Source organism: Stegostoma tigrinum, chromosome 3 (genome assembly GCF_030684315.1).
Source record: "Stegostoma tigrinum isolate sSteTig4 chromosome 3, sSteTig4.hap1, whole genome shotgun sequence".
NCBI lineage: Eukaryota > Metazoa > Chordata > Chondrichthyes > Orectolobiformes > Stegostomatidae > Stegostoma > Stegostoma tigrinum.
The window spans coordinates 93,111,560-93,138,282 of record NC_081356.1 but is presented as its reverse complement, the minus strand read 5'-3'; the positions used below and the strand labels follow the sequence as shown (position 1 = coordinate 93,138,282).

The 26,723-nt window shown below is 39.8% G+C and overlaps 2 protein-coding genes across 3 annotated transcripts in view; one reads left to right on the top strand and one right to left on the bottom strand.

The window, feature by feature from the left end:
• The window catches only part of polr3g (polymerase (RNA) III (DNA directed) polypeptide G), a 29,117-nt gene extending 25,781 nt beyond the window's left edge, over positions 1 to 3,336 (top strand). For both annotated transcript variants that reach the window (XM_059644756.1, XM_048526289.2), the window contains one exon: positions 1,064 to 3,336. In XM_059644756.1, the coding sequence (XP_059500739.1) occupies positions 1,064 to 1,147 (84 nt within the window). In that variant the 3' untranslated portion in view covers positions 1,148 to 3,336. The remainder of the gene's footprint in view (positions 1 to 1,063) is intronic.
• Positions 3,337 to 7,507: 4,171 nt separating this feature from the next.
• Positions 7,508 to 23,773, bottom strand: lysmd3 (LysM, putative peptidoglycan-binding, domain containing 3). Its single transcript, XM_048525005.2, has 3 exons — positions 23,495 to 23,773; positions 17,531 to 17,800; positions 7,508 to 9,094 (listed from the first exon to the last, which is right to left on the bottom strand). Exons 2-3 carry the CDS (start codon positions 17,792 to 17,794, stop codon positions 8,450 to 8,452), a joined length of 909 nt encoding a protein of 302 aa, XP_048380962.1. The 5' UTR covers positions 17,795 to 17,800; positions 23,495 to 23,773; the 3' UTR covers positions 7,508 to 8,449.
• Positions 23,774 to 26,723: the final 2,950 nt, after the last annotated feature.

The window sequence follows — 26,723 nt, the reverse complement described above, 5'->3', positions numbered from 1 at the left end:
AAGAACCAAGCCAGACAGACCCCCTTGGACAAATAAAACTGAGTTAGCTTTTTGGAAACTTACTGAGGAAAAAGTTCAAATATTCACTGAAAGTGATGTCCTGAAATTGATAACATACACACATATACTAACATATAAGCAAACAGAACAAAGCACAGGGTAAGGTAAGGTGGAACTGTAAAACAATTACAGTTCTCAGATGAAGGATTTATACATTCTGATGTTGATCTAAAGATTCTAGTGGGTTTTGAAGCTATCTGGTTCAGTTGGTCTCCTGAAGGTAGTGTAAGGAGTCGGTTTCCACATTTTAAAAGATCTCTGTTCACAGGTAGTTTTCTATCACAGTTGATCACCTTTGGCAGAACCAAGTACTCTACTTCCGAAGAGTTCCTTTGTTACAAGATGTTACTTCTGTAGCGACAATGCAAGCTTATAATTATGGCCTCTCTGAGAAGATGGAGGAGAAGAAACCCTCTGCTTTTAACAAAATAGTTACAGTAGTCCGTCAATGCTGCTGTTTGCACTGCAAGTTTCAGATTTCAGTCTTCGTCTAGAAATACCTATAGTAGTTTTGTGTTTTGGATTAGCTGTTTCAACTGTTCAAGTACCTAAACGCAATGTCCACTTTTCTTGTAAAGGGCATAACTCCCTCTCCCACCCAAAGCATTTCAAGGTTTCTTTGAGGTGTACACTGCAGATGATGATTTTCAATGTTTACATAATTACACTTAGCATTTCCTCTTCAGGGTGTCCTCAACAATTTGTCATGGTAGTTAGATATGTTTTGTAAATTCTCATTGACCTTGGCCACTTTAGACCATCCCATCTCCTTTTTAAGGGCTTTCTCTTGAGCCAAAGTTCCAGGCTTTGAAGTTAGTTGATTTTTTAAGAATCTGTGGTCCATATTTTAGAGCATCATGACAATTTGGAGATACAAATTAATAACTAATTGTCTATCACCTGTAATTTTATTTCATTATTGGCAATTACATGCTCAGGATCATAAGATATTGAATGCAATTTTGTAGAAAGTAAACTGAAAAATGATTTTCACTGTTTTTAGGAAAATGACTACATTGCATCATACTTTGATGATGGAGATGACTACGAAGCAAGTGATGATAATATGGATGAAGCTACATACTAGTTGTGTCTGCCGGATTATGCAATTAATGCATACTGTGAAAGTGTTCACCATTCCTGCAGGATTGTTCTATGTGTCCTCAGGTCATTTGCAGGGTTTTGTTTTGCACATGTAAAGGAATTCAAATAAGAAATATTGTTTACAAAGAAGATAAATGGGTTCTACTTTAGCCTCAATAAGCATTCATCAGTTAGCGCTGGTCACTTTAGACTGGTTAATTGAAACAAATCTTGTTTTATATGCACTTAGGTTGGTGGTTGCACTGGCATTCATGTACCTATGCAAGTCTTGTAGCAAAGAGCGAGAAGAACATGTCAAAATATCTTCCCTGGTGGTAATTTACGTCAGCAGTTTCAGATAATGATTATTGACAGGGATCACTATTTATTCTGAACTGTAATATATTCTAAGTGAAAATAGACTGGTTTATTGCATCTTTGGTGCTAAAATGTGTCAGGTCTTTCAACTGATTCTGACTTAAACAAGCATAAAAAAGAATTCAAAGCAAAGGGTTGGAATAATTTGATTTATACTGCATGAATATTTAGGAGCACTTGTGTTGTTCTCAGGCTTAAAATTGTTCTGTCGTTATTGTTATCATAATGAAGTGCAAACACGTTTTTAAAAAAAATCAATTGCCTCCATTGCCCAGGCATGTAACCTACCTCTTAAAATTATAATTTCACAAGTATATGTCCTTGCATACTTCAAGCCTCCAGATTATTGTCATCTCTTCAATGTGATTGGTTTTATTCTTGTGTTTGTGCATTATGGGGCATTGCTTGCTAGGCTAACATTTACTATTCATCCGTGATTACCTTTGAGAGCTGATGAGCTGCCTTCTTGAACTGCTGCAGTCCTTGGGATGTAGGTAACTTTGTGTTCTATCAGGCAAAATATAAAATGCCTAGTAACTTTAAAAGAAAGAGGCAGACCAAGGTTGAATCTGAATGTGATAAATCACTAACCTCCGAACTATTCTCATTGAAACAGTATTTAAAGATCATTTGTTTGTTTACAAATACCGTGATGAATAGTATCCTACATGAATCCTCTATGAACAGGAATTTAGGAAATGATATGGCAGATCATGAAATGTGGCCAATCTGTCCCATTGACTTTCCATTTAAAAAAAAATTCCAGGCTCTTCGATACATCTTACCGGCTGACATGATCTAAGTTATGCTCAGTATGGCTGCCTTACTTCCTGCTGTGCCTCCAATGGCTGGGTACTCTTTGGCAATCAAAATTGTACATCATACACCAAATATGGATGTATGAGAGCTGCCTCATCACCTCTTGTGAAGCCAATATGTGGTTAACTATGCCTATAGTTGTTACAGTGTTGTGTTTTGATTCTGTGAGCTGTCCACGAAATAATCAACTCTTCTCCTGTAGCCCAGACTGCTATAGCTCTAATTATACTTTTTAATACCTTCTCCAAATTTTGTTTCCCACTTAGCAACCTGACTACTTGAGTGTCCCCTTTGTTATTGCCGAGCCTACATTCAAGAACATTGTTTTCTGATTTCACCAGTATTTAATCTAAATGCCTCAAATTCCATGCCTTGTGAGCAAGCGACACAATCAAAAGCTTTTCTGAAATCATAAAAGAATTTGGTTTTCAAGAAAAGACATGTGCCTTTCATGTTCTCAGGTCACCCCAAATTTCAGTTGATGGATTGCTTCTGAATCATAATCTCTGTTATTTTGTGAACAAAATCTACAGGGTCTCTCAAAGAACATACAAGTAAATGAATAAATAAGCTATTTTAGTTTGGGTAAGAAATAAATACTTGTTCTGCACTAAAGTCCCTGCTGAAGTTATAAATTCATTCTTTTTTCCATTCTGAACTTAATCATAAACCTTAACATAATGTTGTCAAAGATTCGAAGATGTCCTGTGAACTCCTGGTTTTTACTTAGCATCAGGACAGTATTTTGAATAGGAAAAAATAGACCAGTCAGTCTGCAACCCTCTTCTATCATAATCTGCATATAATCAAGGAACATGTAGACAACTTTCTAAGTGGTCTGACTGGAAGGTCTCGAATTATCCTGACAGGTTATTAATGAACTAATGACTTGAAAATTAAAGTGTAATATTACCTTGCCTTTACATTTTTTTAATAGGTTTTGTTAATGAATGAAAACCAGTAATAGCAGGGCTTATTTGCATTTGATTTTGTATATTTTTGTGCATAAATAAATGATTTGGTATTTGCTATAATGTATGCCAAATGTATGAAATTTCTGCAGATTTTTTAAAGTTACATATTTATTTCATTTACTTTCTAATATCATTTTGTTTACATGATGTAAACTTAACATACCATGTCACTCTTAATTCCCAAAAGTGTTAATAAAGTGTTTGGTTATATCACACACACATTTTTGTTGTTAATTGAAATCTCAATTCTTATTTTGAGATTTTGTCTCAGAAGTTAACAAATCAGATTAACATAGCAACAGAAAAGCAAATTTATATTTTGTTACAGTGAAGTTTGTCAATTTGGTGGATTTTGGTCTTTTGCAAGAAATACCAATCCATCAAATTTTACAACACAGAAATTTGTCAGCATCTTTCTTGTCTCCTCATATAAAAGCTATACAACTGTCCCACTCCCTTGCTCCACTCGTTTCTCCCTTCCAGTATTATTGAATTCCTTGTGACAGTTACTATTACAAAGGAAAATGTGCAGGAATACGTTTATGAAGATTAGGCACATGATGATTAAAAATCATGTTTATTTTTTTTTCATTCTCTTTCTTCACTAAGCCCCTCCCAAACTTTTAAATGCCTTGGAGAAGAAACCTAGGATCAATAAGGGAAGAAGCTGGAAGCTTGCTTCTACTCTTCAAAACTTAATTCATGGAATGTGAATATTCCTAATAAGTTGGTATTTACTACCTGTCCTAGTTGCCCTTAAACAGCAGGTGCACACATGATTCTTGAAATTGAAACATTTACATTACGGGCTCTATGATTGCCAACCCAGGTAGTAGTTTGTTCAGGCAACCAGTTTGAATATCAGCCAACTGACGTCAACCAGACACTTAGAGACTAAAAACCAATTAAATTTAAATCTAATGGTTTTGACAACATAGGACCAATCCTATTATAAGAAACTGATAGGTCATCAAGGGTATAAAAGAAGGCGGCATTTGAAAATCAGTGTGAGAGCAACTGTCATCTATTAGAGTTAACGATTCTTCAGCTCTAAAGAGAAAATCACTGACTCTCTCGGAATTCTGTGAGCTTAGAGAATTCTATCATCTAACTAAAGGTATTACGGCACTCTTAGTGAATATTCCTGACACAAGAATTCAACGGAGAAAGGTGTTCCTGACTGAGGATCAGCAGACAGAGCACAAAGCATTCCGGAATATGTATCCTAAATTTAATTTCTTGAAATTATAGCTGTTTCAAATTTTCGCTTATGTAAGTGGGACCTGCATTTATTGGAACAGCAAACCATTAGAGTTTTGTTTTATGGGGGAATGGTTAGTGGTTAAGAGAGAATTGTTAGTAGTTTTGTTAATTTGTTCACTGTTAAAGTTAGGTAGATAAATTGTTAATTGTTGATTTATTGAGTGAGTAAAAAGAATTCATTTTAGTTAACCACTCCTTTCTAACAGGTTGGGGGATGAGAGGCAGATTATACCACTTTTCACACTTTATCTTTAAAAACAGTTTTTGAGGAGAGGTGAGCATTTCTGGGTGGTTCCGTTACCTCCACTTCGTAACAGATTGGAGGCTCATGTCCAGGATCTGGCTGGTTCGTGTATGGGATCCGAATGGATTTGGACAAACTTGAACAGATTTGGGTACGAAAGGTCCCAGCAGGTTTAAACAGATATGGGGATTAGCATCCTAGATTAACTAAAATTTAGGTGAGAGGTGGAAAATCTGTTTAATTTCGGTTACTTATGGTCAGTTAAATTAAAAGTTGGGGTATTGGCTTTTAACATTGCTAAAGAAGTTCTGGGGTTGAAGATGATTCCAAAATTTGCCAAGAACATTTTAAAAAGACAGAGGAAGGATGTACTTTCAGACTTAGCAAACAGGCTAGAATTGGGTTTAATTAGAGATATGAGGAAAACTGAAATTGTAACAGTGTTGGTCAAGCATTTAGGTATATCAGAAAAACAGGCAACTGCAGTGAAGTTAGAGAAAAATAAAATGAATATTAGACAACTGGATTAGAAGGGGAACTGAAATGGTTTGAATTACGGTTACAAGCAGAAGAAAGTCAAAAGGAAAAAGAGAGGAAAGGGAGAGTTTGAAATTCAGAAGTTGCAAATTAAACAGAAAAGTCAATTTAAAAGGATGGAGATGAAGATAGAAGATAGGCTTAGTGAGGAGGAGAGGGATGATGAGCAAACCCATCATAGCCAAAGATGTGATAGGACTATATACAAATATGTCAAAACATTACCAAAACTCAGTGAAAAAAATGTAGAAGCCTTTTTCATTTTCTTTGAGAAATTGGCTAAACAGATGAATTGGCCAGAGACTATGTGGATAATGTTAATTCAGACAAAGTTGGTAGGCAGAGCGAGTGAGGTGTTTGCAGCACTGTCAAAGGATGTGTTAGAAGACTATGAAGAAGTAAAATAGGCTATTTTGAGTGCTAACAAATTTGTACCAGAAGGAGATAGACAATGGTTCAGAAATATAACAAAGGAACCAGGTCAGACTTATGTCGAATTTGAGAGAATTAAACATAGCAGCTTTGATAGATAGATGAGAGCTTTAAAGATAGAAAAGCTGTATGAGGATCTGAGAGATTATTCTGCTGGAGTTCAAAAACTCACTCACAGAAATGATACAAACTCATGTTGAGGAACAGCAAATTAAAACAGTGAGAAGAGCTGCAGAGATGGCAGAACAATACATATTAGTGCATAAATTGAAACCTAACTTCTGACAGCAATTTCATTCCACGAGGGATAGAAATTGGGAAAGAAGGATATCGTTCAAAAAAGTGGATCACACTGGGAAAAAAATTACCACTTTTTATCCCCTTTATTCATTCATGGTTAGGCAGAATTTACTGCTCATCCCCAATTGCCCAGAAGGCAGTTAGGAGTCAACCACATCGCTGTGGGTCTAGAGTCACACGTAGGCCAGGCCAGGTAAGGATGGCAGTTTCCTTCCACATAGGACATGTGAACCAGATGGGTTTCTCTGACAATCGGCAATGTATTCATGGTCATCATTAGATTCTTAATTCCAGATATTTATTGAATTCAAATTCTACTATCTGCCATGGCGGGATTTGAACCAGGTCCCCAGAACAACATCTGGGTCTCTGGATTAACAGTCCATCGATAGTACCACTAGGCCATCACCTCCCTGTATGAAAAAAGAAACCCAACAGGGTGGAAAAGAGATTAAAGACCTGAGGTGTTTTCACTGTAATAAACTGGTGGTTTAAGAAAGGCACTGGGAAAATGTATTTTCACTACAATAAGGCAGGACACACAAAGTCACAGTGCTGGTAGATTAAGAGAGGCACTGGGCAAAAGGATGCAGTGAAAGAGGCTAAACCAATGGGATTCATTGAGGTTTTGAAAGAAATCCCGAGAGAAGTAAGGGGTCTGCAGGAATGTGCTGGGAGAACTTAAAGGTTATATTCTATATTATGGAGATCTAAAAGAAGTTCTAAATACAGTTTTTCTCCCCCCCCCAAAAAAACACCTTCCCTTACCCACAGTTTTTAGTTTTAAGCATTCAAAAGAAAACAATTAATATCTAATTTTTTAAAGCTTACTTCATTCTTCTTCCCAAATGCATTATTTCATACTTTCTAATATGAGCGTTATCAACAGTTTAGCATGCTCAAGTTTGCTCATTTCCAAGTTCAACGATGTCTGTAACTTCTGAAATTATTACTTTATCCAGTCATTAGTCGATTCTAACAAGTGATCCGACTAATGGTCCTGTTATTCAATTTTAGGTCCAAACCTTAGTAATGATATATTGGCCTTAAATAAAGCACAGTGCAGATTCACCAGTTACATTAGGGCTTAAAGGTCTAAAACAATGTGGCAACTGATCTACTCATCATGATCCAAATGGTGGGGGCTTTCCAGAATCAGAAGGCATAATCTGTAAATGTAAAAGGTCAGCCATTCAGAAATAAAAGTTTGCAAGCTCAAAGGGTAATAGTACTAGATAGTTCAGCTGAGCAGGGCAGGCTACAGGATATTTTTTTCTCTCTCTGCAAGTTAGGCATACACCTACTGACCCTGCAAACTGGCAGGTTAATGACAGTAGTGCTAGTGAGTGAGACCAATGCTAAGAATGTTGAAGCTAGTTTGTTTACTCATTGTTTATTCCAAACTAAATATAAATGAGAAATACATTATGCATAGGTGTTTCAATTTTTATTCTAAATTTTATGATAAATTTCAAAAGAATAGATTCTGTTACAAAGCTTTAAGAAAATACAACCGGTGTAAATGCTGGAAGTTCATTTTTTTGAACAGCCACATTTTCATTTATAATGTCAACAATGTAGATCCATTTGATCTTTTGTTCACAGTTATAATCTCCAGTTTAATTACAGAATAACTGCTACACAAAACGCTAACTTTGAATCGTTCAACACTAAATATCTGCATGCTCTCAACTATGGTAATTTAACAGTCAATAAATACATTTTTATATTAAAACTATTAGTTTCAGGCAACAAAATTCCTTTATACGAATGGGTGAGATTAAGAATTTTGTGTTGTGACATTCGGAATGTGCTATTATTTATACATTTAAAAAGAAAAGTAATAACTGCGTGGTTGTACCTAATATCATTGAGCAGCTTTAAGAGAGGGGCATCATTTTTGAACCTGCTTCAAGTTTATTCCTTTATCTTACATATTAATGCTTGACAGAATTGCAGTTCAATAACTGTTATGTTTTCACTCTTGAAGATAACTGGACCACAAAAGAAATCTTGTTCACAACAAAATTAGAAATATATTTTACAAAAGCTAATTAGGTAAGGAAGACATTTGTTAAGAAACAACAAAAATGTTGTTTTGGACTAAAATATTAATCCAAGTTCAATTATAGATGCAATATGTTATCAACATAGGCAAAAATTCTTCTCACATGACATTAATTTTGTCAGTTACTTTTATATTATCATTTCCCATAACATTGGAAGGCAAGTCTTAATTGCTCCTCTTCTTGAATTAAATATAGGACATTTCTAGCATGATGCGATTTCCCCAGACACTTTCGAACATAATTGTTTTATGTTTGCACTGCACACAATGCTGTGTACTAGATGTTTGTGGTCAGGTGACAGTCACATGAACATTAGAATTCACTTGCTCAAGGGCCTCATCTGAGGCCATTTTTGTCCTTTCCACAGAATTAATTCCGTAGCTATACTTTGGTTCTTGCTGTGAAGGCTGGGTAACAGGTAGGTTTGTTGATTCCACAGTAGAATGATGGCTTGTCTCGACCTTTACAAGGACTTCATAGTAGAGTAGATAAAACACAGGTGTAATAATTCCAACTACCAACATTATCATCACTGCATTCCACCAGCGCATGCCCCAGTCAGCTCCATAATGCGGATCTTTCCGTGGTAATATTTTTCGATCTGCTGCTTGACAGAATGGTTGTGTAGATAAAGCCGAAACAACCTCATTTAAATGCTCCTTTGTGGTATCATTTGACTTCACTATTCTTTCTATATCTTTATCAACCTCACGGAGAAAGTTATCAGCGTTTTCATTTGAAGAGCAATCTTCACCCGTCTTGGATTCCTGAAACTGTGCATTAACTTCCAAGGCAGGACGTGGAACTAGTCTTGATTTGGCTGGACTGTGCGTGTCACCCAGTAAGGTGATCTTTTTCACAGGAATCTTTATAGATCTGAGAGCAAAAAAGTCTTGGTCTTTGATCAGATTATTAATTCTCTTGATATCTGCAACCTGAAAATTAAATTTCCGTGTTTAGCAAGAAAAATTGTACTCACGTTATTCTTTCTAAAAGCTTTGCAAGTTGCACCTATATTTTTCATTACCATCAATAAATGCATGACATCAATTAGATTACAATTCTAATGCCAAAGCTGGTAGCTGCCTCAAACTGTACCCCAATCTCATCCATTCTGTGCCTGCATTTTGAACTCCCACTATTTTCCTGGACCTCTTGATTCAGTTCGTAATCCCAGGCTTTTCTACTTTGCATTCCAAATGGAAAAATAAAAATCTCTTCCATTGTTTTGATTATGACATCAGTCAGAATGTAAAATGTTTTATAACCTTTCCATCAGTTGCTGATAGATGAGACAGCATGGTTTGTTGAAATTGATTTTTTGACTCAAGAATTAGGGGTTTCTGGGAGGCAGTTGCGTATATTGTTGAATGAGTGAAAGTGGTACGGGGAGCAACAGGGTGGCACGCAATATCAGAAAATGGAGCAAGAAGAAACTGAGTTGCTTCCAGTGAAAGGCTCATTCAAAAACAAACAGAAATGACCAGGTTAGTGGTACTGTGCACAGTGACCCATGTACTCCAGTCACAAATATGAATCATAACTTTAAAAAGGCTAATTACTGTAACAGGGCAGAACAAGCTAAGACTAATTGAGACTAAAACATTGGGCCGTGAATAAACTTTAGAAACAATTTAAGAAAGAATTAAGTGTTCAAAATAAAAAAGGAGTTCCAATGAAAATCAAGACTCAAAAATTCATTTGTGGGTCACTAGGAAGGTTAAAGATCATATTAGATTAAAACAGGCTGATAACATGGTAAAAACCAGTAGCAAGTCCAAAGATTGGGAATGTTTTAAAAAACCAGCGAAGAGTTTGAAAACCAAAAAACTCTTAACTGCCCCCTAAAAAAGGCACAGTAAGCAACAATGTTATAGCAACTGCTGACAAATGCTCAAATAAAAAGGAATCAAACTGGACAGATCACTTGGATTTGATGTAGGTACCAGAAACAGCACCACCATTATCCCTGGACAAGTCCTGTCCCACCAGCAGGGCAGACCTAACAAAGGTGGCAGAACAGTGATATAAAGTCAGAAGAAAGTTGCTCTGGGAGCCCTCGACATTGTGTTCGGAATTGATGAAGTTTCACACATCAGGTTAAACATGGGTGAGAAAACCACCGGCTGATGACTGTCAACTACCCCATTCCAATTGATGAATCAGTACTTTTCTGCGTTGGAGGTAGCACTGAAGATGGCAAGGGCGCAGAATGTACCATGGATTGTGGATGTCAATGTTCATTACCAACAGCAGTTTGGCAGCACTACTAATGACCAACCTGTTGGAGTCCTAGAGCTCATCGCTACTAGACTTGGTTTGCGACAGGTAATGAGGGAACCAAAAAGAGGGAAAAAGATGCTTGTTTTTGTGACAATTATTATTGCCTGCTGCAAGTGCATCTGTCCATGTCAGAATGTAAGAGTGGCCATCACATGGTCCTTCTGGAGACCAAGTCCCATTCTCACATTAAGGATATTCTCTGTTGTGGTGTGTGCACCATCACAATGTTAAATGGGATAGACTTCAAACCAATCAAACAACTTAAGACTAGACATCCAAGAAGCACTGTCAGCCATCAGTGGAACGGTGTTCAACCACAAGCTGTCACCTCATGTCCCAATATATTCTCCCATTCTATCATCATCATCATCAAGCCAGGCGATCAACCCTCCTTCAATGAGTTGTGCAGGAGGGCATCCAAGGAACAGCAGTAAGTATACCTAAAAATGGGATGTAAACCTTGGAGAAGCTACAAAGTAGGATGATGTGTGTATCAAATAGTATAAGCATTTTATATGATATCAAGAAACAGCTGAAGACACTTGGATATTGTAAAGACTTTGGACCCTAACAAAATCAGGCAATGGTACTGAAGAAGTATGCTCCACAACTTGCTGTATTCCTGCTCCAATACAGATACGACACTGGTATCTATCCAATAATGTAGAAAATTGAAATTCAACAAAAAGTGCTGGACAATCCCAGTGTGTCTGGCAGCATCCATGGAAACAGAAACAGAGTTAATGCTTCAAGTCCAATATGACTTTTTCAAAACTGAAAAGAGCTGAAAAATGATTTTTTTTTAATGCTGGTGACAGAGACAGGAGGAGGAGCAAGGCGACATGCCCAGAACAAAAGACGAAGTAAATGTTAATTGTGAAAAGATTACACTATTTCCATACCTATTATTCCTTTGCCACAAATATCACAGCCTTTTGTTTTGGTTTTCACCAAGGTCACTCAACACCTGATCTCATATAGCCTTGGTACAAATATGTAGAAAAGAACTGAATTCCAAAGGAGATAACAGTGACTGCCCTTGATATCAAGTCCACATTTGACTGAGAATGGTATCAACAAACTCTAGCACAAGTGGAGTCAATGGGAACCAGGGGAAAATCTCTTCACTGGTTAAAGTTATAGCTGGCACAAAGTAAGATGGTTCTTCATGTTAGAGGTATTCATAGAATACAGAACAGTAGCACAGAAACAGGTCCTTTAGCCTATCATGTCTGTACTGACCATAATGCCATTCTAAACTAATGCCAGCTGCCTGCATATTGCCCATATCTCTCTATTCCCTGAGTGTTCATTTATCTATTTAAAGGCCACTTAAACTCTGGTATTGTCTTTACTTCTACCATCTACCCTGGGTGCACATCTGAGGCACCTACTACCCTCTGTAAAAAACCTTCTGTGCACATGTCCATTAAACCGCTTTCCTTTCACGTTAAACCTATGTCCCCTGGTATTTGACACTTCCACCCAGGGAAAAAGACGCCAACTGTCCACTCTATCCATACATCTCATAACTTTATATTACTTCTATCAATCTATGATGCGCTAGTGAAAACAGTCCAAGTTTGTCCCACAACTCCTTATTACCGAATATACTCCAAACTAAATACATGCCTAACTCAAGTTTTATAAAAAAACTGCAACATGACTTGCCAACTTTTATACCCAAGGCCCCACTTGATGAAAGCAAGCATGCCATGTGTTACCTCAACCACCTTATCCAACTGTGTTGCCACTTTCAGGGAACTATGAACTTGCAACCCCAAGATCCCTTCATTTATCAATGTGCGTAAGGGTCCTGCCATTTATTGTACACTTTCTACATGCATCACCTCACACTTGTCCAGATTAAACTCCATCTGCCACACAACTCCACACAACTCTCTCCACACAACTCTCTAACTAATCTATATCGTGCTGTATCTTTTGACAACCTTCCTCACTATCGGTCAGAAGCTAGGAATCCTGCAGCAAGTAACTCACATCCTCAATCCCAAAAGACTACCTTCCATCCTCAATAAATAAGTCAGGAGTGTGAATGAATATTTCTCACTTGCCTGAGGATGAGTCTAGGTTTAATACCATCCAGAACACAGCAGCCAATTGGCATCTCATCCATAAAGATTCACTCCCACCATCACCAATGCTCAGTAGCAGCAGTCGACAAGATCCACTGCAGAAATTCACCAATACTCTTTAAAATGCATCTTCCAAAGCCACAACCACTGCCATCTAAAGGGCAAGAGCAGCAGTGAAGTAGGAACACAACCACTTGCGAGTTCATCTCCCAGCCATTTATCCTCCTGACTTGATGAAAATCTTGTAACTCCCTCTCAATGAGCATTGTGGGTCTACCTTCACTAAATGGACTACTGTAGTTCAAGAAGACAGCTCATCACCATTTCAAGGAAATTAGGAATGGGCAATAAATGCTAGTCCAGCCAGCTGTGCCAACATCCTGAGAATGAAGTTTTTAAAAAATCACTGCTGTTTAAGAAAGCAGGGAGAGGAAAACAGGGAACAACAGGCTAGCTAGTCTGACATCAAGGGTGTGCTGGGATCTGCTATTCAGGAAGTCGTAGTATGCTTAGAACAAGTTAACATGTTTTCAACAGAAGGGAGATCTGATTTGGAAGATTAATTTGAATATTTCATTGTGGTTAATGTAAAATTGAAGGAAGATATACTTGCATTGGAGTCAGTACTACCAAAATTCATCAGATTATACGCTGAAATGAGAGGCTGAACAAATTGGGACTTGTGAGAAAAGATTTAACAGGTTGCGACTCTACTCACAAGAGTTTAGCACAATGAGAGGAGATCACACTGAGACATGTAGGAATCTTAGAGTTTGACACAGTAAATGCAGAAAGGATGTTTCCCCTCATGGGACTGTCTAGGACTGGAGGGCTTAATCTCGGTATAATGGGGCACCAATTTAAGGATGAAGTGAGGATTTTCTTCTCTCAGAGGATTGATTTTACAATTTGCAAGGCTGAAATTACAATAGAAGAACAGATAGACAGATAGTAGGACAAAGGGCAGGAAAGTGAGGACTGCTAGAGTAGCTCATTGAATGCATCCCATAAAAGAACTGTTAACAAAATAACAAGGTTTTCAAAACAAATAACCAAAGCTGGCTACTGAAGCTGAAGGACTTTTGATACCCAAGAACAATGGAGATAAATACCTGTAGAAACAAAACATTAATGGGAATGAGAAGAAGCAAGGAAACATCATTGCATTAAAAAGTATCCCCAAAAAAGGACATGTTATGTCAAAGCTTTTCATCATACAACAATCAGCATAATTCAGAAGAATACCAATGCAAAGGAAACTCAAATTTACATTGTATAAGAGGATGCTGATTGGTTGGCAAGCGGACTCTGAGTAGGAAATGGAATTCCATAGAAAACGCATCAGTTAGATGATAACTCACAGTTAATTGCGAATCTTTCTTTAACTTTAAACTAGGCAGATGGACTCTGATTGGTCAAGGTAATGTTCCGAGGAATGAACCAAAGAACAGTTGTCAACTGTTTTGTTGAATTGAAACAGAAACACTACGTTCTTTCTGTATTAAAAAAAAGTCTTGTGTATTGTGCAAATTTGTGTACACTCACATTGCAAGCCCAAATGACAAACCTGAATTGGTTAACAATGTAATTTTTTGGCATATTCTGGATTCTTTGCTGAAAGCCATCCAATCACAGAATCACTAATGTTTGAGTCTTGCAAAAATGGAGTGCTAGGCATTGATCAGTACCTCAGCTCTTGAAAAATCTAAAAGGGCTGGGAATATGCTTTTTGACACAACCCTATGTCAGCACTGAACTAGCACGATGAATAAATTGCTCAAGCCTTATTTATGACATTGATGATAAAGTCAATGTTGTGGCACACTGAATTGTTGCAATCCAAATGAAAATACTGACCAGAGAAAGTAGGCTTGTGAATGACAGTAGTGGAGAACACCCCAACCGACAAATTTCTCAACTCGGACATCAAGAAAAGGGAGCTCATTTGGTTGCTCTATTTAAAATGTGAATTTGAGTGCAGGATATAGCCTATTAAGACCTGCAAGGAAATTCTTAGATGTAGCAATGATTAGATTAGATTAGATTCCCTACAGTGTGGAAACAGGCCCTTCGACCCAACAAGTCCACAGCGCCTCTTGAAACATCCCACCCAATCCACCTAACCTGCACATCTTTGGACTTTGGGAGCGAACCGGAGCACCCGGAGGAAACCCACGAAGACACGGGGAGAATGTACAAACGCCACACGGTCACCCAAGGCTGGACTTGAACCCGGGTCCCTGGTGCTCTGAGGCTGCAGTGCTAACCACTGAGCCACAGTGCCGCACAATGAATTCAGAAATAACAAACACATCTACATCACTAGAAACATACCAGGGAAGCGGGCTAGCTATCATTCAATTGAATAATAACTACCCTGATCAAATCTTGAAGTTATTGAATAATAGGTTACAGCAGGGTAGTTTGAGAAATACAAGTCAATCAGGTGGAGTAGACATGGTTTTCTGAAACAGAAACTGCGTTTGATGAATCTATTGTAGTTTTTTTTAAGGCTGCAAATAAAGGGAAACTGCTGTTTATACTTTATCCAGATTTCCAGAAGTCTTTTGAGAAAGTGCCCCATCAGAGGTAATTGCAGACAATAAAGTTGTGTTGGGAGTGGCATATTCATACAGACAGAAGATTGGCTGACTAACAGGAAATAAAATGTTGGCATAAAAATGCCTTCTTCGGGTTGTCAAAATGTAGCGAGTAGTGTGCCACAGAAATCAGCGCAGAGACTGCAACTGTTTACAATTTATATAAGCGACTTGGATGAAATGGTGGTAGGATCGTTTGCCAAATTTGGTGAAGATATAAAGATAGGTAGAAAATTATGAAGAGGAGGCTATAGTGAGTAGGCAAAGCTCTACCAAGCCAAGAACACTGTGGGGAAAGGTGGAATTGTCTATTTTTGCAGAAAGATGAAAATAAATTACCTAATGATGACAGGCTGTAGAATGATGAGATGCACCAAGATCTTGGGTGTCCCAGTGTATGAATCACAAAAGGTTTGAATGCATGTACTTAGGAAAGGTAATAAAATGTTATAATTTATCGTGATGAGATATGAACACCAAAGCAGGTTACACTTCAGTTATACAGAATACGAGAGAGTCTACAACTGTTGTACTGTGCTCAGTGTTGGTCACGTTAAGAAAGGAAGGATGTAAATGTGTTGCAAGCAGCTCAGTGAAGATTTAGCAGACTAATAATACCTGAAATATGCAGGGTGTCTTCGCACGGAAAGGTTGGACGTGTTCAGCTTGAATAAACTGAAGTTTAGAAGAGTAAGATGTGACTTGATTGAAACACAACACGTAAGGGGCCATTTGGCATTATTACATAGTGCCAATCTCCTGATTTTTCTTCATACGCTTGCACATTATTCCTATCCAAACAGTCATTGAAAGCCATTTTGAATGTCTCAACTGAACTTGCCTCCAACACATTTCCAGGCTGTGCATTCCATACCCTAACTACTTGTAGCATGAGAAAAAGTTTTCTCAACACCCTTGCTTTTTTTGCATATCAGTTTAAATCTAAGCCTTTTCCTTGTTCCTTTTATGAATGAGAACAGTTTGTCACTATCTGCTCAATCCAGTTATCTCCTGATTTTGAAAATCTGTACCAAACCTCCTCAGATCCTCCTTCTCTCTGGGAAGAACTCTTCAATCCATCCTGTATCTGAAGTTTCTCATTCCCGGAACTATTCTTGTAAATTGCTTCTGTGCTGTTTCCAATGCATTCACACCTTTCTTATAGTGTGGCATCCGCAACTGTACACAACAGTCCAGGTGAGATCTACTGCAAGCGGAGGGCTTATACATTTCAAACATCTTTGTTCTTGTACTCTATACCGCTATTAATGAAGCCGAGGAAACCGTATGCTGTATTAAGTACATTTTCCACCTGTCCTGCCACCTTCAATGATCTGTGTACATATTCACCCAGGTCTCTCCATTCCTGCATCCCTTCAGAAATGGATCTCCTATTTTATATTGCCTTTCAATGTTCTTCCTACCAAAGTGCATCACTTCACACTTCTCTGAATTGAACTTCATCTGCCACCCATCCTACTCTACCAATTCCTAATGGAGATCCACACTGCCCTCACACAGTACAAATGTTGTTTTTTCCGTAACATTGATATCTTGCAAATTGTTCTGATCATTGCAAGATGAAAAGTTTTGATGAAATGTGTCTTTCTCAGCAACACTGAAGCTCTATACTACTAAACAAAATTAAATCATGTGGATATGAAACTAACACTAACAATCACACAGGATGGGGCCTTCTGTGCTTAAGTATATTGTGATGCTGTAAAGTTAACAAGTGTGCTAAGTTTCGAACTGAGAAATCTAATTCTAATTTATCCCGACATGAACATTTTGAAAGGGTAATGGTATAAAAACGTAAAACTTTATTTAGTCTTCTTCAAATTATCCTGTTAAGGTGTTTTTAAAGAGCCAAAAGATAGTTTATACAGTGGATCCACACAATCCTTACCCATATTTTGAGGCACCAATTTGGTCTTGGAAAGATAAAAATTTTCTGTTTTTCACTTCCTAAAGTAGTAGTCCCAACAACACAGTGAAATATATGATAGTTTGTAAAATATAAAAACACTGCATTGCAATACTCAACATTAGAACCCATTTCAGCACTTCCACCCTAAACTGCTAATCTAATTGGCAGTTGGAATCATCAAGAAGTGTTCTGCGCTTAAGTCAGCCACAATGTCCAGCCGCTAGAATTAATTTTCTACAGTAGAATCTTTGTATTACTCAACATGGTTATTTGTGCTTTCCATTCAGTTTTGGTTCTGCTACATTAATACATTGTTTTGCAGCATAGTTTAACACCAGTGTTCTGTGCCTTTACGTCCACATCTACACTTTCAAGCCAATTTTCTACTTATAACTTTAAATACCATTCCTTCCACCTCTTCTTGTAATAATCCTTTACATTATGGCTGAAATCATCACTTACAGTACAACAGTATTGCAAAGCAAGTGCATTCAAGGTGTCGCCCTCTTGAATTTCCCGGAACAAATACACAATATCATCCAACCGATCTTTAGATGTCGTCCTTCGTAATTTTTCCTTTCCTCTTGGTCTCAGCTCAAAACATTCTGCATCCTCTTCTGAAAGTTCATTTTCTGAAGGCGTGCCACTTGCAAACACGTAAACGTTGCCTCCTAGTGCCGGCTGAATGGTAGCTGGCAAGAAACGAGTTTGGCTTCTCCCTGCCATGGTCAACTGTAAAGGAAGTTAATTTAATTAGTCTAATATTGCAGTAACAAAAGTAAGCAACTATTTTAAAAAGTGAAGTAGCATGAGGAAGACCAGTAAATCCTTTGCCTTCCAATTCAGGGATGCTGATGTCATATGTGGAATCCAACTGCTCTGCTGGCTAAGAACAACACAAACGAGAGATAAAATCTAAAAATAAAGAACTGCAGATACTGGAAGTCTGAAACAACAGGAAGTGCTGGAGGAACTCAGCAGGTCTGGCTACGTCTATAGAAAGAAAGTGATAAAATCTGATTGGCTCTGTTTTCAATGACTAAACATACAGATAGGTGAATAGCTCGGGTCTTCTCCTCAATAGGGGAGTCCAAAACTAGATGACATAGGTTTAATGTACGAGGGGAAAGATTTAAAAGGGACCTAAGGGGCAACTTTTTCGCACAGAGGGTGATGAATGTCTGCAATGAGCTGCCAAAGGAAGTGGTTGAGGCTGATACAATAACAACATTTAAAAGGCATCTGGATGGGTACATGAATACGAAGTGTTGAAGAGGGATATGGGCCAAATGGGATTACATTAATTTAGGATTTCTGGTTGGCATGGACGAGTTAGACTGAAAGGTCTGTTTCCGTGCTGTACAACTCAATGACTCTACGACACAAATTTTTAAAAATACAAGTTATCACTTAGGCAATGCCAGTTAGAATCGTTAACACATTTTTGTGTATAATAGTATTTTGAGTTCAAACAATGGTTAGGATCCAGAATAGTTAATAGTACGGAACTAATGACCCAGGATGTACCCAAATGGAAAGAAATGAAATGAAAAGGAACCAGAGACAAACTCCTGAAGGTTACCATCTCAGTGATAAATGAAATTATTTCCTACTTTATACCACATCAATGTTTACTTACATTTCCCTAAGTCCACTGCTTAAAAGCTGTGTGAACAAAAAATCTTGAAATACCGTTATAACTAGGTTTACCAAAAAGTCCAACATCAAACTTTTACCTTTCTAATCCATACCTCCAGACATAAAACCAGAGAAGCTGTTTGACTTTGTTATGGTCGTGCTAGCATGATACTTTCAATGTCCAGATTATCTCCAAAGTACTGTACATTACTTATTAGTCAATGGAACTGCACCATATGGAAATTAAGCATACAACATACGTCTCTCCTCTCAGTTTTTGGTTGCAAGTCTTGTTCATTTTACTAACTGGGCGTAATGCAACAATTTTGATGGCTGTCACTCTAATGTAGGCACCATATTGAAATATTAAGATCTTCCTTGGGGAGAGGTCAATCTCTGACCTTACCATGATCATCCAAAGACCCAGCCCACCGAGCAAAAGACAATAAGACATAGAAACAGAAGTAGCCCGTTAGACCGGTCACATATGCTTTGTCCTTCGATGAAATAATGCCAGATCTCACAAACCTCAACTCTACTTTTCTGACTTTCATCATAATCTTTGATTCAGCTACTCATTAAAAATTTGTCCATCGCCATCTTAAACATACTTAACAACAGTGCAGTGAAAAATTCCATATTTCCACTACATTCAGAAGAAATTCCTCCTCATCTCTGTTGTAACCGGATGAATCCTTACTCTAAGGTTTTTTGCCCACTGGTCTTAGAATTCATAAGCTAATCTCTCCACATCTGGGATCAACCTAATGAATCTTACCTGGACTCTTCTAAGACAGGTTTAACAAGACTTCCTCATCTTTATACTCCATTCTTTTTGATATAAAGAACAATATTCCATTTGCTTTCCTTTTTCCCTGTTAAATTTATATGCTGACCTTTAGTACTTTATTAGGAAGGACTCCCAAATCCATCTATACTGTGGCTTTTTGTAGTCTTTCTCCATTTATATTACATTCATTTCCTCTTTTTCTCCTGCTAAAGTGCACAACATCAGTTTCCAACATTATATTCTATCTGTGATAATGGGAACTGCAGATGCTGGAGAATCCAGGATAATAAAATATGAGGCTGGATGAACACAGCAGGCCCAGCAGCATCTCAGGGGCACAAAAGCTGACGTTTCGGGCCTAGACCCTTCATCATAGAGGGGGATGGGGTGAGGGTTCTGGAATAAATAGGGAGAGAGGGGGAGGCGGACTGAAGATGGAGAGAAAAGAAGATAGGTGGAGAGGAGAGTATAGGTGGGGAGGTAGGGAGGGGATAGGTCAGTCCAGGGAAGACGGACAGGTCAAGGAGGTGGGATGAGGTTAGTAGGTAGGAGATGGAGGTGCGGCTTGGGGTGGGAGGAAGGGATGGGTGAAAGGAAGAACAGGTTAGGGAGGCAGAGACAGGTTGGACTGGTTTTGGGATGCAGTGGGTGGAGGGGAAGAGCTGGGCTGGTTGTGTGGTGCAGTGGGGGGAGGAGACGAACTGGGCTGGTTTTGGGATGCGGTGGGGGAAGGGGAGAATTTGAAGCTGGTGAAGTCCACATGGATACCATTGGGCTGCAGGGTTCCCAAGCGGAATATGAGTTGCTGTTCCTGCAACCTTCGGGTGGCATCATTGTGGCACTGCAGGAGGCCCATGATGGACATGTCATCTAAAGAATGGGAGGGGGAGTGGAAATGGTTTGCGACTGGGAGGTGCAGTTGTTTATTGCAAACCAAGCGGAGGTGTTCTGCAAAGCGGTCCCCAAGCCTCCGCTTGGTTTCCCCAATGTAGAGGAAGCCACCCCGGGTACAATGGATACAGTATACCACGTTGGCAGATGTGCAGGTGAACCTCTGCTTAATATGGAAAGTCATCTTGGGGCCTGGGATAGGGGTGAGGGAGGAGGTGTGAGGGCAAGTGTAGCATTTCCTGCGGTTGCAGGGGAAGGTGCCGGGTGTGGTGGGGTTGGAGGGCAGTGTGGAGCGAACAAGGGAGTCACGGAGAGAGTGGTCTCTCCGGAAAGCAGACAAGGGTGGGGATGGAAAAATGTCTTGGGTGGTGGGGTCGGATTGTAGATGGCGGAAATGTTGGAGGATGATGCATTGTATCCGGAGGTAGGTGGGGTGGTGTGTGAGAACGAGGGGGATCCTCTTTGGGCGGTTGTGGCAGGGGCGGGGTGTGAGGGATGAGTTGCAGGAAATGCGGGAGACGCGGTCAAGGGCGTTCTCGACCACTGTGGGGGGAAAGTTGCGGTCCTTGAAGAACTTGGACATCTGGGATGTGCGGGAGTGGAATGCCTCATCGTGGGGGCGGAGGCAGAGGAATTGGGAATAGGGGATGGAATTTTTGCAGGAGTGTGGGTGGGAGGAGGTGTATTCTAGGTAGCTGTGGGAGTCGGTGGGCTTGAAATGGACATCAGTTACAAGCTGGTTGCCTGAGATGTAGACTGAGAGGTCCAGGAAGGTGAGGGATGTCCTGGAGATGGCCCAGGTGAACTGAAGGTTGGGGTGGAAGGTGTTGGTGAAGTGGATGAACTGTTTGAGCTCCTCTGGGGAGCAAGAGGCGGCGCCGATACAGTCATCAATGTAACGGAGGAAGAGGTGGGGTTTGGGGCCTGTGTAGGTGCGGAAGAGGGACTGTTCCACGTAACCTACAAAGAGGCAGGCATAGCTGGGGCCCATGCGGGTGCCCATAGCCACCCCCTTTGTCCGTAGGAAGTGGGAGGAATCGAAAGAGAAGTTGTTGAGGGTGAGGACTTCACCAGCTTCAAAATCTCCCCTTCCCCCACCGCATCCCAAAACCAGCCCAGTTCGTCCCCTCCCCCCACTGCACCACACAACCAGCCCAGCTCTTCCCCTCCACCCACTGCATCCCAAAACCAGTCCAGCCTGTCTCTGCCTCCCTAACCTGTTCTTCCTCTCACCCGTCCCTTCCTCCCACACCAAGCCGCACCTCCATCTCCTACCTACTAACCTCATCCCACCTCCTTGACCTGTCCGTCTTCCCTGGACTGACCTATCCCCTCCCTACCTCCCCACCTATACTCTCCTCTCCACCTATCTTCTTTTCTCTCCATCTTCAGTCCGCCTCCCCCTCTCTCCCTATTTATTCCAGAACCCTCACCCCATCCCCCTCTCTGATGAAGGGTCTAGGCCCGAAACGTCAGCTTTTGTGCTCCTGAGATGCTGCTGGGCCTGCTGTGTTCATCCAGCCTGACATTTTATTATATGCCATCTGCCAAGTTTTTGCCTACTCTCTGAATTTGTCTATATTGCTCCATTGATTCGTTATGTGATCTTCAACTCTCGCCTTCCCACCTATCTTTGTATGACAGCCAAGTTTCTAGATGGTACATTCACTTCTCTTCTCCAAGTTGTTACTATATTGTAAATAATTGGGGGCCCAACACTGATCCTTGTTAAAAACCAAATGAACTGCAAATGCTGTAAATCAGAAACAAAAACAGAAATTGCTGGAAAAGCTCAACAATTATGGCAGCATCTGTGAACAGCAATCTAAGTTAATGTTTTAGGTTGCGTTCTGAGGAAGGGTGACTTAAATGTTAAACCTGATTCCTCTTCATAGATGCTGCCAGATCTCCTTCATGTCATCAGTTGCAGGTTGTCATCCTGAAAATGCACCCCTTATCCAAATTGTCTACTGACAATTAGTCAATCTTCTAATCATGCTAATATATTACCTCAAACACCATTTATATTATTAAATAGCGTGATGAACTGTGCCAAATCTTTGGTACCCACTGGTTCCTCTTTATCTATCCTACTTGTTACCACCCCAAAAGAATTCTTAATAATTTTGTCAGGTGTCATTTCCTCTTCATGAAGCCATGATCACACTTCTTGATTATATTTTGTGTTTCCAAATCCTCTGCTTTTACATCTTTTACAACAGAGACTAAGACTTCCCCAAGAACCGGTTTTGAGTCAACTGCCTACAGCTTATTTTGTTTCTCTGTCATTCTGAATGTGTGCTCCACTGATAGCTTTTCAGTCCTCTGGGCTTCTTTCAGATTTAGAAGATTCTTAGAGTCAAAGACTCATAGAACCATGCAGCATAGAAACAGGTCCATCAGCCCAACATGTCTATGCCAACCAACTGACACCAAAATACACTAATCCATTTACTGTACTCCGTACAATTCCTAGCGTGCACTGGCATTTCAAGTTGCGCATCCAAAAACTTCTTAAATGTTACCAGAGTAGCTGTCTCCACCAACTTCTCGGGCATCATTATCTGTAGATCTACCATCCTCTGGGTGAAAACAAGAATTAAACTTATGCCCTTTGGTCTTAGGCCTGTCATAGGGAAAAGATTATCAACATTGACTATGTGCACCTCCGGTAATTTTGCAAACCTTGATGAGATCCCCCAGCCTCCTGTACTCCAAATAAAACAAAACTGAGTCCGTTTCTCCTCACAGCTGGAAGATTACAACGGCAGGAATCACTAGCTTGGTATATCTACCCCTTTGAATATCAGAGGATGTATGCCATCGCATCGAAAGCTCTCATCAGCCTATGCCTCCTATTAGCTTCGCTCACAACTGTTTAACAGTGACAGCTGCTGACGATAGCACCCCCCCCCCCCCCCACTCCGAAGGATTAGGGGCTCTTCTCTCGGGTCCCGCAGGGGAGGCTGTGAAAAGGGTCGGTTAGGGGCTCTCTCTCGGGTCCCGGTGGGGTGGGGGAGTCGAAGGGGTTGGTTTGGGGCTCTCTCTCGGGGCACTGGCCAGTAGCTGCTGCTTCCTGAAGGAGCGGCCTGACACCAGGGACTCACCTGTCCGCTCTCCCGGCTTCATGTCTTCACCGAGCCGAGCCACGTCGCCGGGTGATGGCGGAAGGAGCCAGGCATCGCCGTGCTGTCGGCGGGCAGCCCCCCAGGTCGAGGCCGGGCTCTGTACTCGCTCTGACCAGAAAAAAAACTCCTCTCTCTCCTTCCTAGTCGGTATGTCTATTCCTCCGCTCACTCTCACACACTCTTGTCTCTCTTCGGGCTTTGATGTTCCTCAAACTGCCAGATCAGCCAAACTGTGTGATCTCGCGAGGGTGAGAACGAGAAGTCAGTGTCTTGGACTGGGATTGGGATTGAGGATATCTCGACATTGGGATTGGGTTAGCGATGGATTAGATTCCCTACAGTGTGGAAACAGGCCTTTCGGCCCAACAAGTCCACACCGCCCCTTGGAGCATCCCACCCAGACCCATACCTCTATAACTCACACTCCCCTGAACACTATGAGCAATTTAGCATGGCCAATCCACCTACACCTAGCCTGTACATCTTTGGACTGTGGGAGGAAACTGGAGCACCCAGAGGAAACCCACACAGACACAGGGAGAATGTGCCAACTCTGCACAGACAGTCACCCGAGGCTGGGATCGAACCTGGGTCCCTGGCGCTGTGAGGCTGCAGTGCTAACCACTGATCCACCGTGCTGCCCAATTGTTTTGGGGATATTGAGTTATTAAGATTGCGTTTTTAGAGATTATTAGCTTTGGAATTATTAAGGATGGAATTCAGGCTATCGAGCTGTGGGTGTGCATTTTCAGAAGCGTTTCTTATGACTGAATTTCATGTTCAAGGAGATATGCTGTTGTAGATCTAGCTCTTTTATAGTTTCTCAGGCCTCGCCAAAGCTGGTGACATGGCTTTCAAAGCTGAGTCAATGTTAGTAAACACAGCAGCCAAGGTACACAGCAAGATTTCCTTGTTCTTCTGTGTCATCGGCCATTCTTCAACTTGAGAATGAAACCAAGCATTGCAAGTTTCTACTGTGGGTCTTCATGTAGCTGAACAGGCCAATTTTTGACCTGAAAATCTCTGGTATCACATGGTGTTGGACGATCTATGAGGTAATGAGATCCAAACATAGAATTTGTTTCCATTTAGTATCAGAGGTTTTACCGTACAGAAAGAGGCCTCTTGGTCTGTTGTATTAATTGATCACAAACACAAATCAATTGTAATCCCATTTTCCAGCCTGTAGCCTTGTATGCTTTACTTTCCTAATCTGCAACATCATGTAAACATTTAGACTCAAAGGATAGGGATGCAGCGTGATGGACAAATTGTTACCAGATACTTGGTAGTGTGCTCCTCCCAATTATTAATGCCAATTCTGACATGCTTCAAAGAGACCATCTTTGCCCTCCAGTAAAATGTGAGCATTTGAGTGTTGAGACAACAGGACTTATGGGGAGGTGCTTTGCCTCTATGCAGACTCCATATCTAGACCATTGAATTTTATTTGGCACCACTTTTACCTGAACAGTGAGGGAGATGGCTTCAAGAAGTGTCTGTTTGATGATCCATTGAATACAGAGGATGCAACGGGGCATCATTTGTCAAGGTAGGTCATGTTGGTCATTAGTAAGCTATAAACTTTAGTTAATGTACAACTGTTCAGTGATGTCTGTAATTCAACTCCATCTAGGTCAACCTCTCTTTTCTGCTTCCGTACATCTGTTCTGAAGAAGAGTTATTGGACTTGAAATGTTAACTCTGCTGTCTCTTTACAGATGCTGCCAGTCCTGCTGAGTTGCTCCAACTATTTCTGTTTTGCTTGCCAGCTGCTGGCTGTCACATGATGAGTTCTGATGAAAGACCTTCAATCTGAAAAGATAACTCATTCTTCCTTGCTGAATGTGTGCAGTATTCTATCTTTATTTTAATCAAGAATGAACTATACCCAGAAGCAGAAAAATGGGAAAAATGATTTATGGTAAAATAGTATTTGGAAAACAATGAAGATAAAACTGTCCATAAGACATCAGTTAATTTTTTTTCAACTATGTGTTCCTTACACAGTGTAATAATGATGAAGAATTTTGGATAAAACAGTTTATTCCAGTTTAATGGGAAATTTCTACTTGCAGCAGTTCTATACTTTCTACTCGTTGAACTGAATATTAACTAAAATTGAACAATTTTATTATCCAAGAATTCTTTTAAATCAGCGGTTGCATTGATGCATTAACTCCTTTCTTCTTAAGCATATAATTTGGATGTTTGTGATCAATTAATACAACACCAAGTTAAAGCATGATTTTCCACAAGTGCAATCGCTGACTGGAATTATATGTCTACTCACTTGTTAAGATTGTTTTAGTCCAGATTTGTGGCCAGATTGGCACAGTCTGGTTTAATGTCTTTATCTGAAAGATGGCACAACCAGTAATGCAGCACACTCTCAGTACTGCATTGCATTGTCAGCTGTGTTATAGTCTTAATTTCTGAAGTTGAGCTGGTCCCACAACCATCTGTTGGGGGACAGTATTAATGCTGAAACAAGCTATCTCTCAAATACACAATGTAAATTATGCCAGATATGAGAAGTTTAATGTCTTTGTTTTCTTCAATGCATAAGAAAGGGTTTCTTGCCAAAATGAATTAAATGTATTTTTTGATTGGTAACGAAGCTTTTCATTCCTCCGAAGGTGTTATAATTTCTGAAAACCCAAGATTGTTATAAACACACATATTATGCTCAACATAACATGAAATAATCAAAACTAAAATGCAGAAATGTATTTAGTAGTACCTTTTTCATTATAAATTCCTATATTTAAAATTATTAACAGAAATTTATCTGAAAAATATAATCCATGATGTAGTCCAGCCACCAGGTGAACCCATCTTTGCTTCAAAAAGTTCTCAGTGTGCTTACTGAAAGTTTTTTTCTTCGATTGATTTTAATTCAAAAATTTCCATTCAATGTTCTTTGCTCAAAGACTTAAGTATTAAGTATCTAAAATTGAAGTGTACGAGTTACAATTGCAAAACAACATGATTCAATTTGCCAATTGAATTGCCTTCTTTTGCCTTTGACTTCAAATCTGAGCCGAAACGTCAGCTTTCCTGCTCCTATGATGCTGCTTGGCCTGCTGTGTTCATCCAGCTCTACACCTTGTTATCTTGAAATGTCTGAACCTGTGTTTGGGTAGATCCAAGATGTTGGGAGCTGAATTTGGATTGTTCAGTCTGTCCATTTGCATGATGAACATAT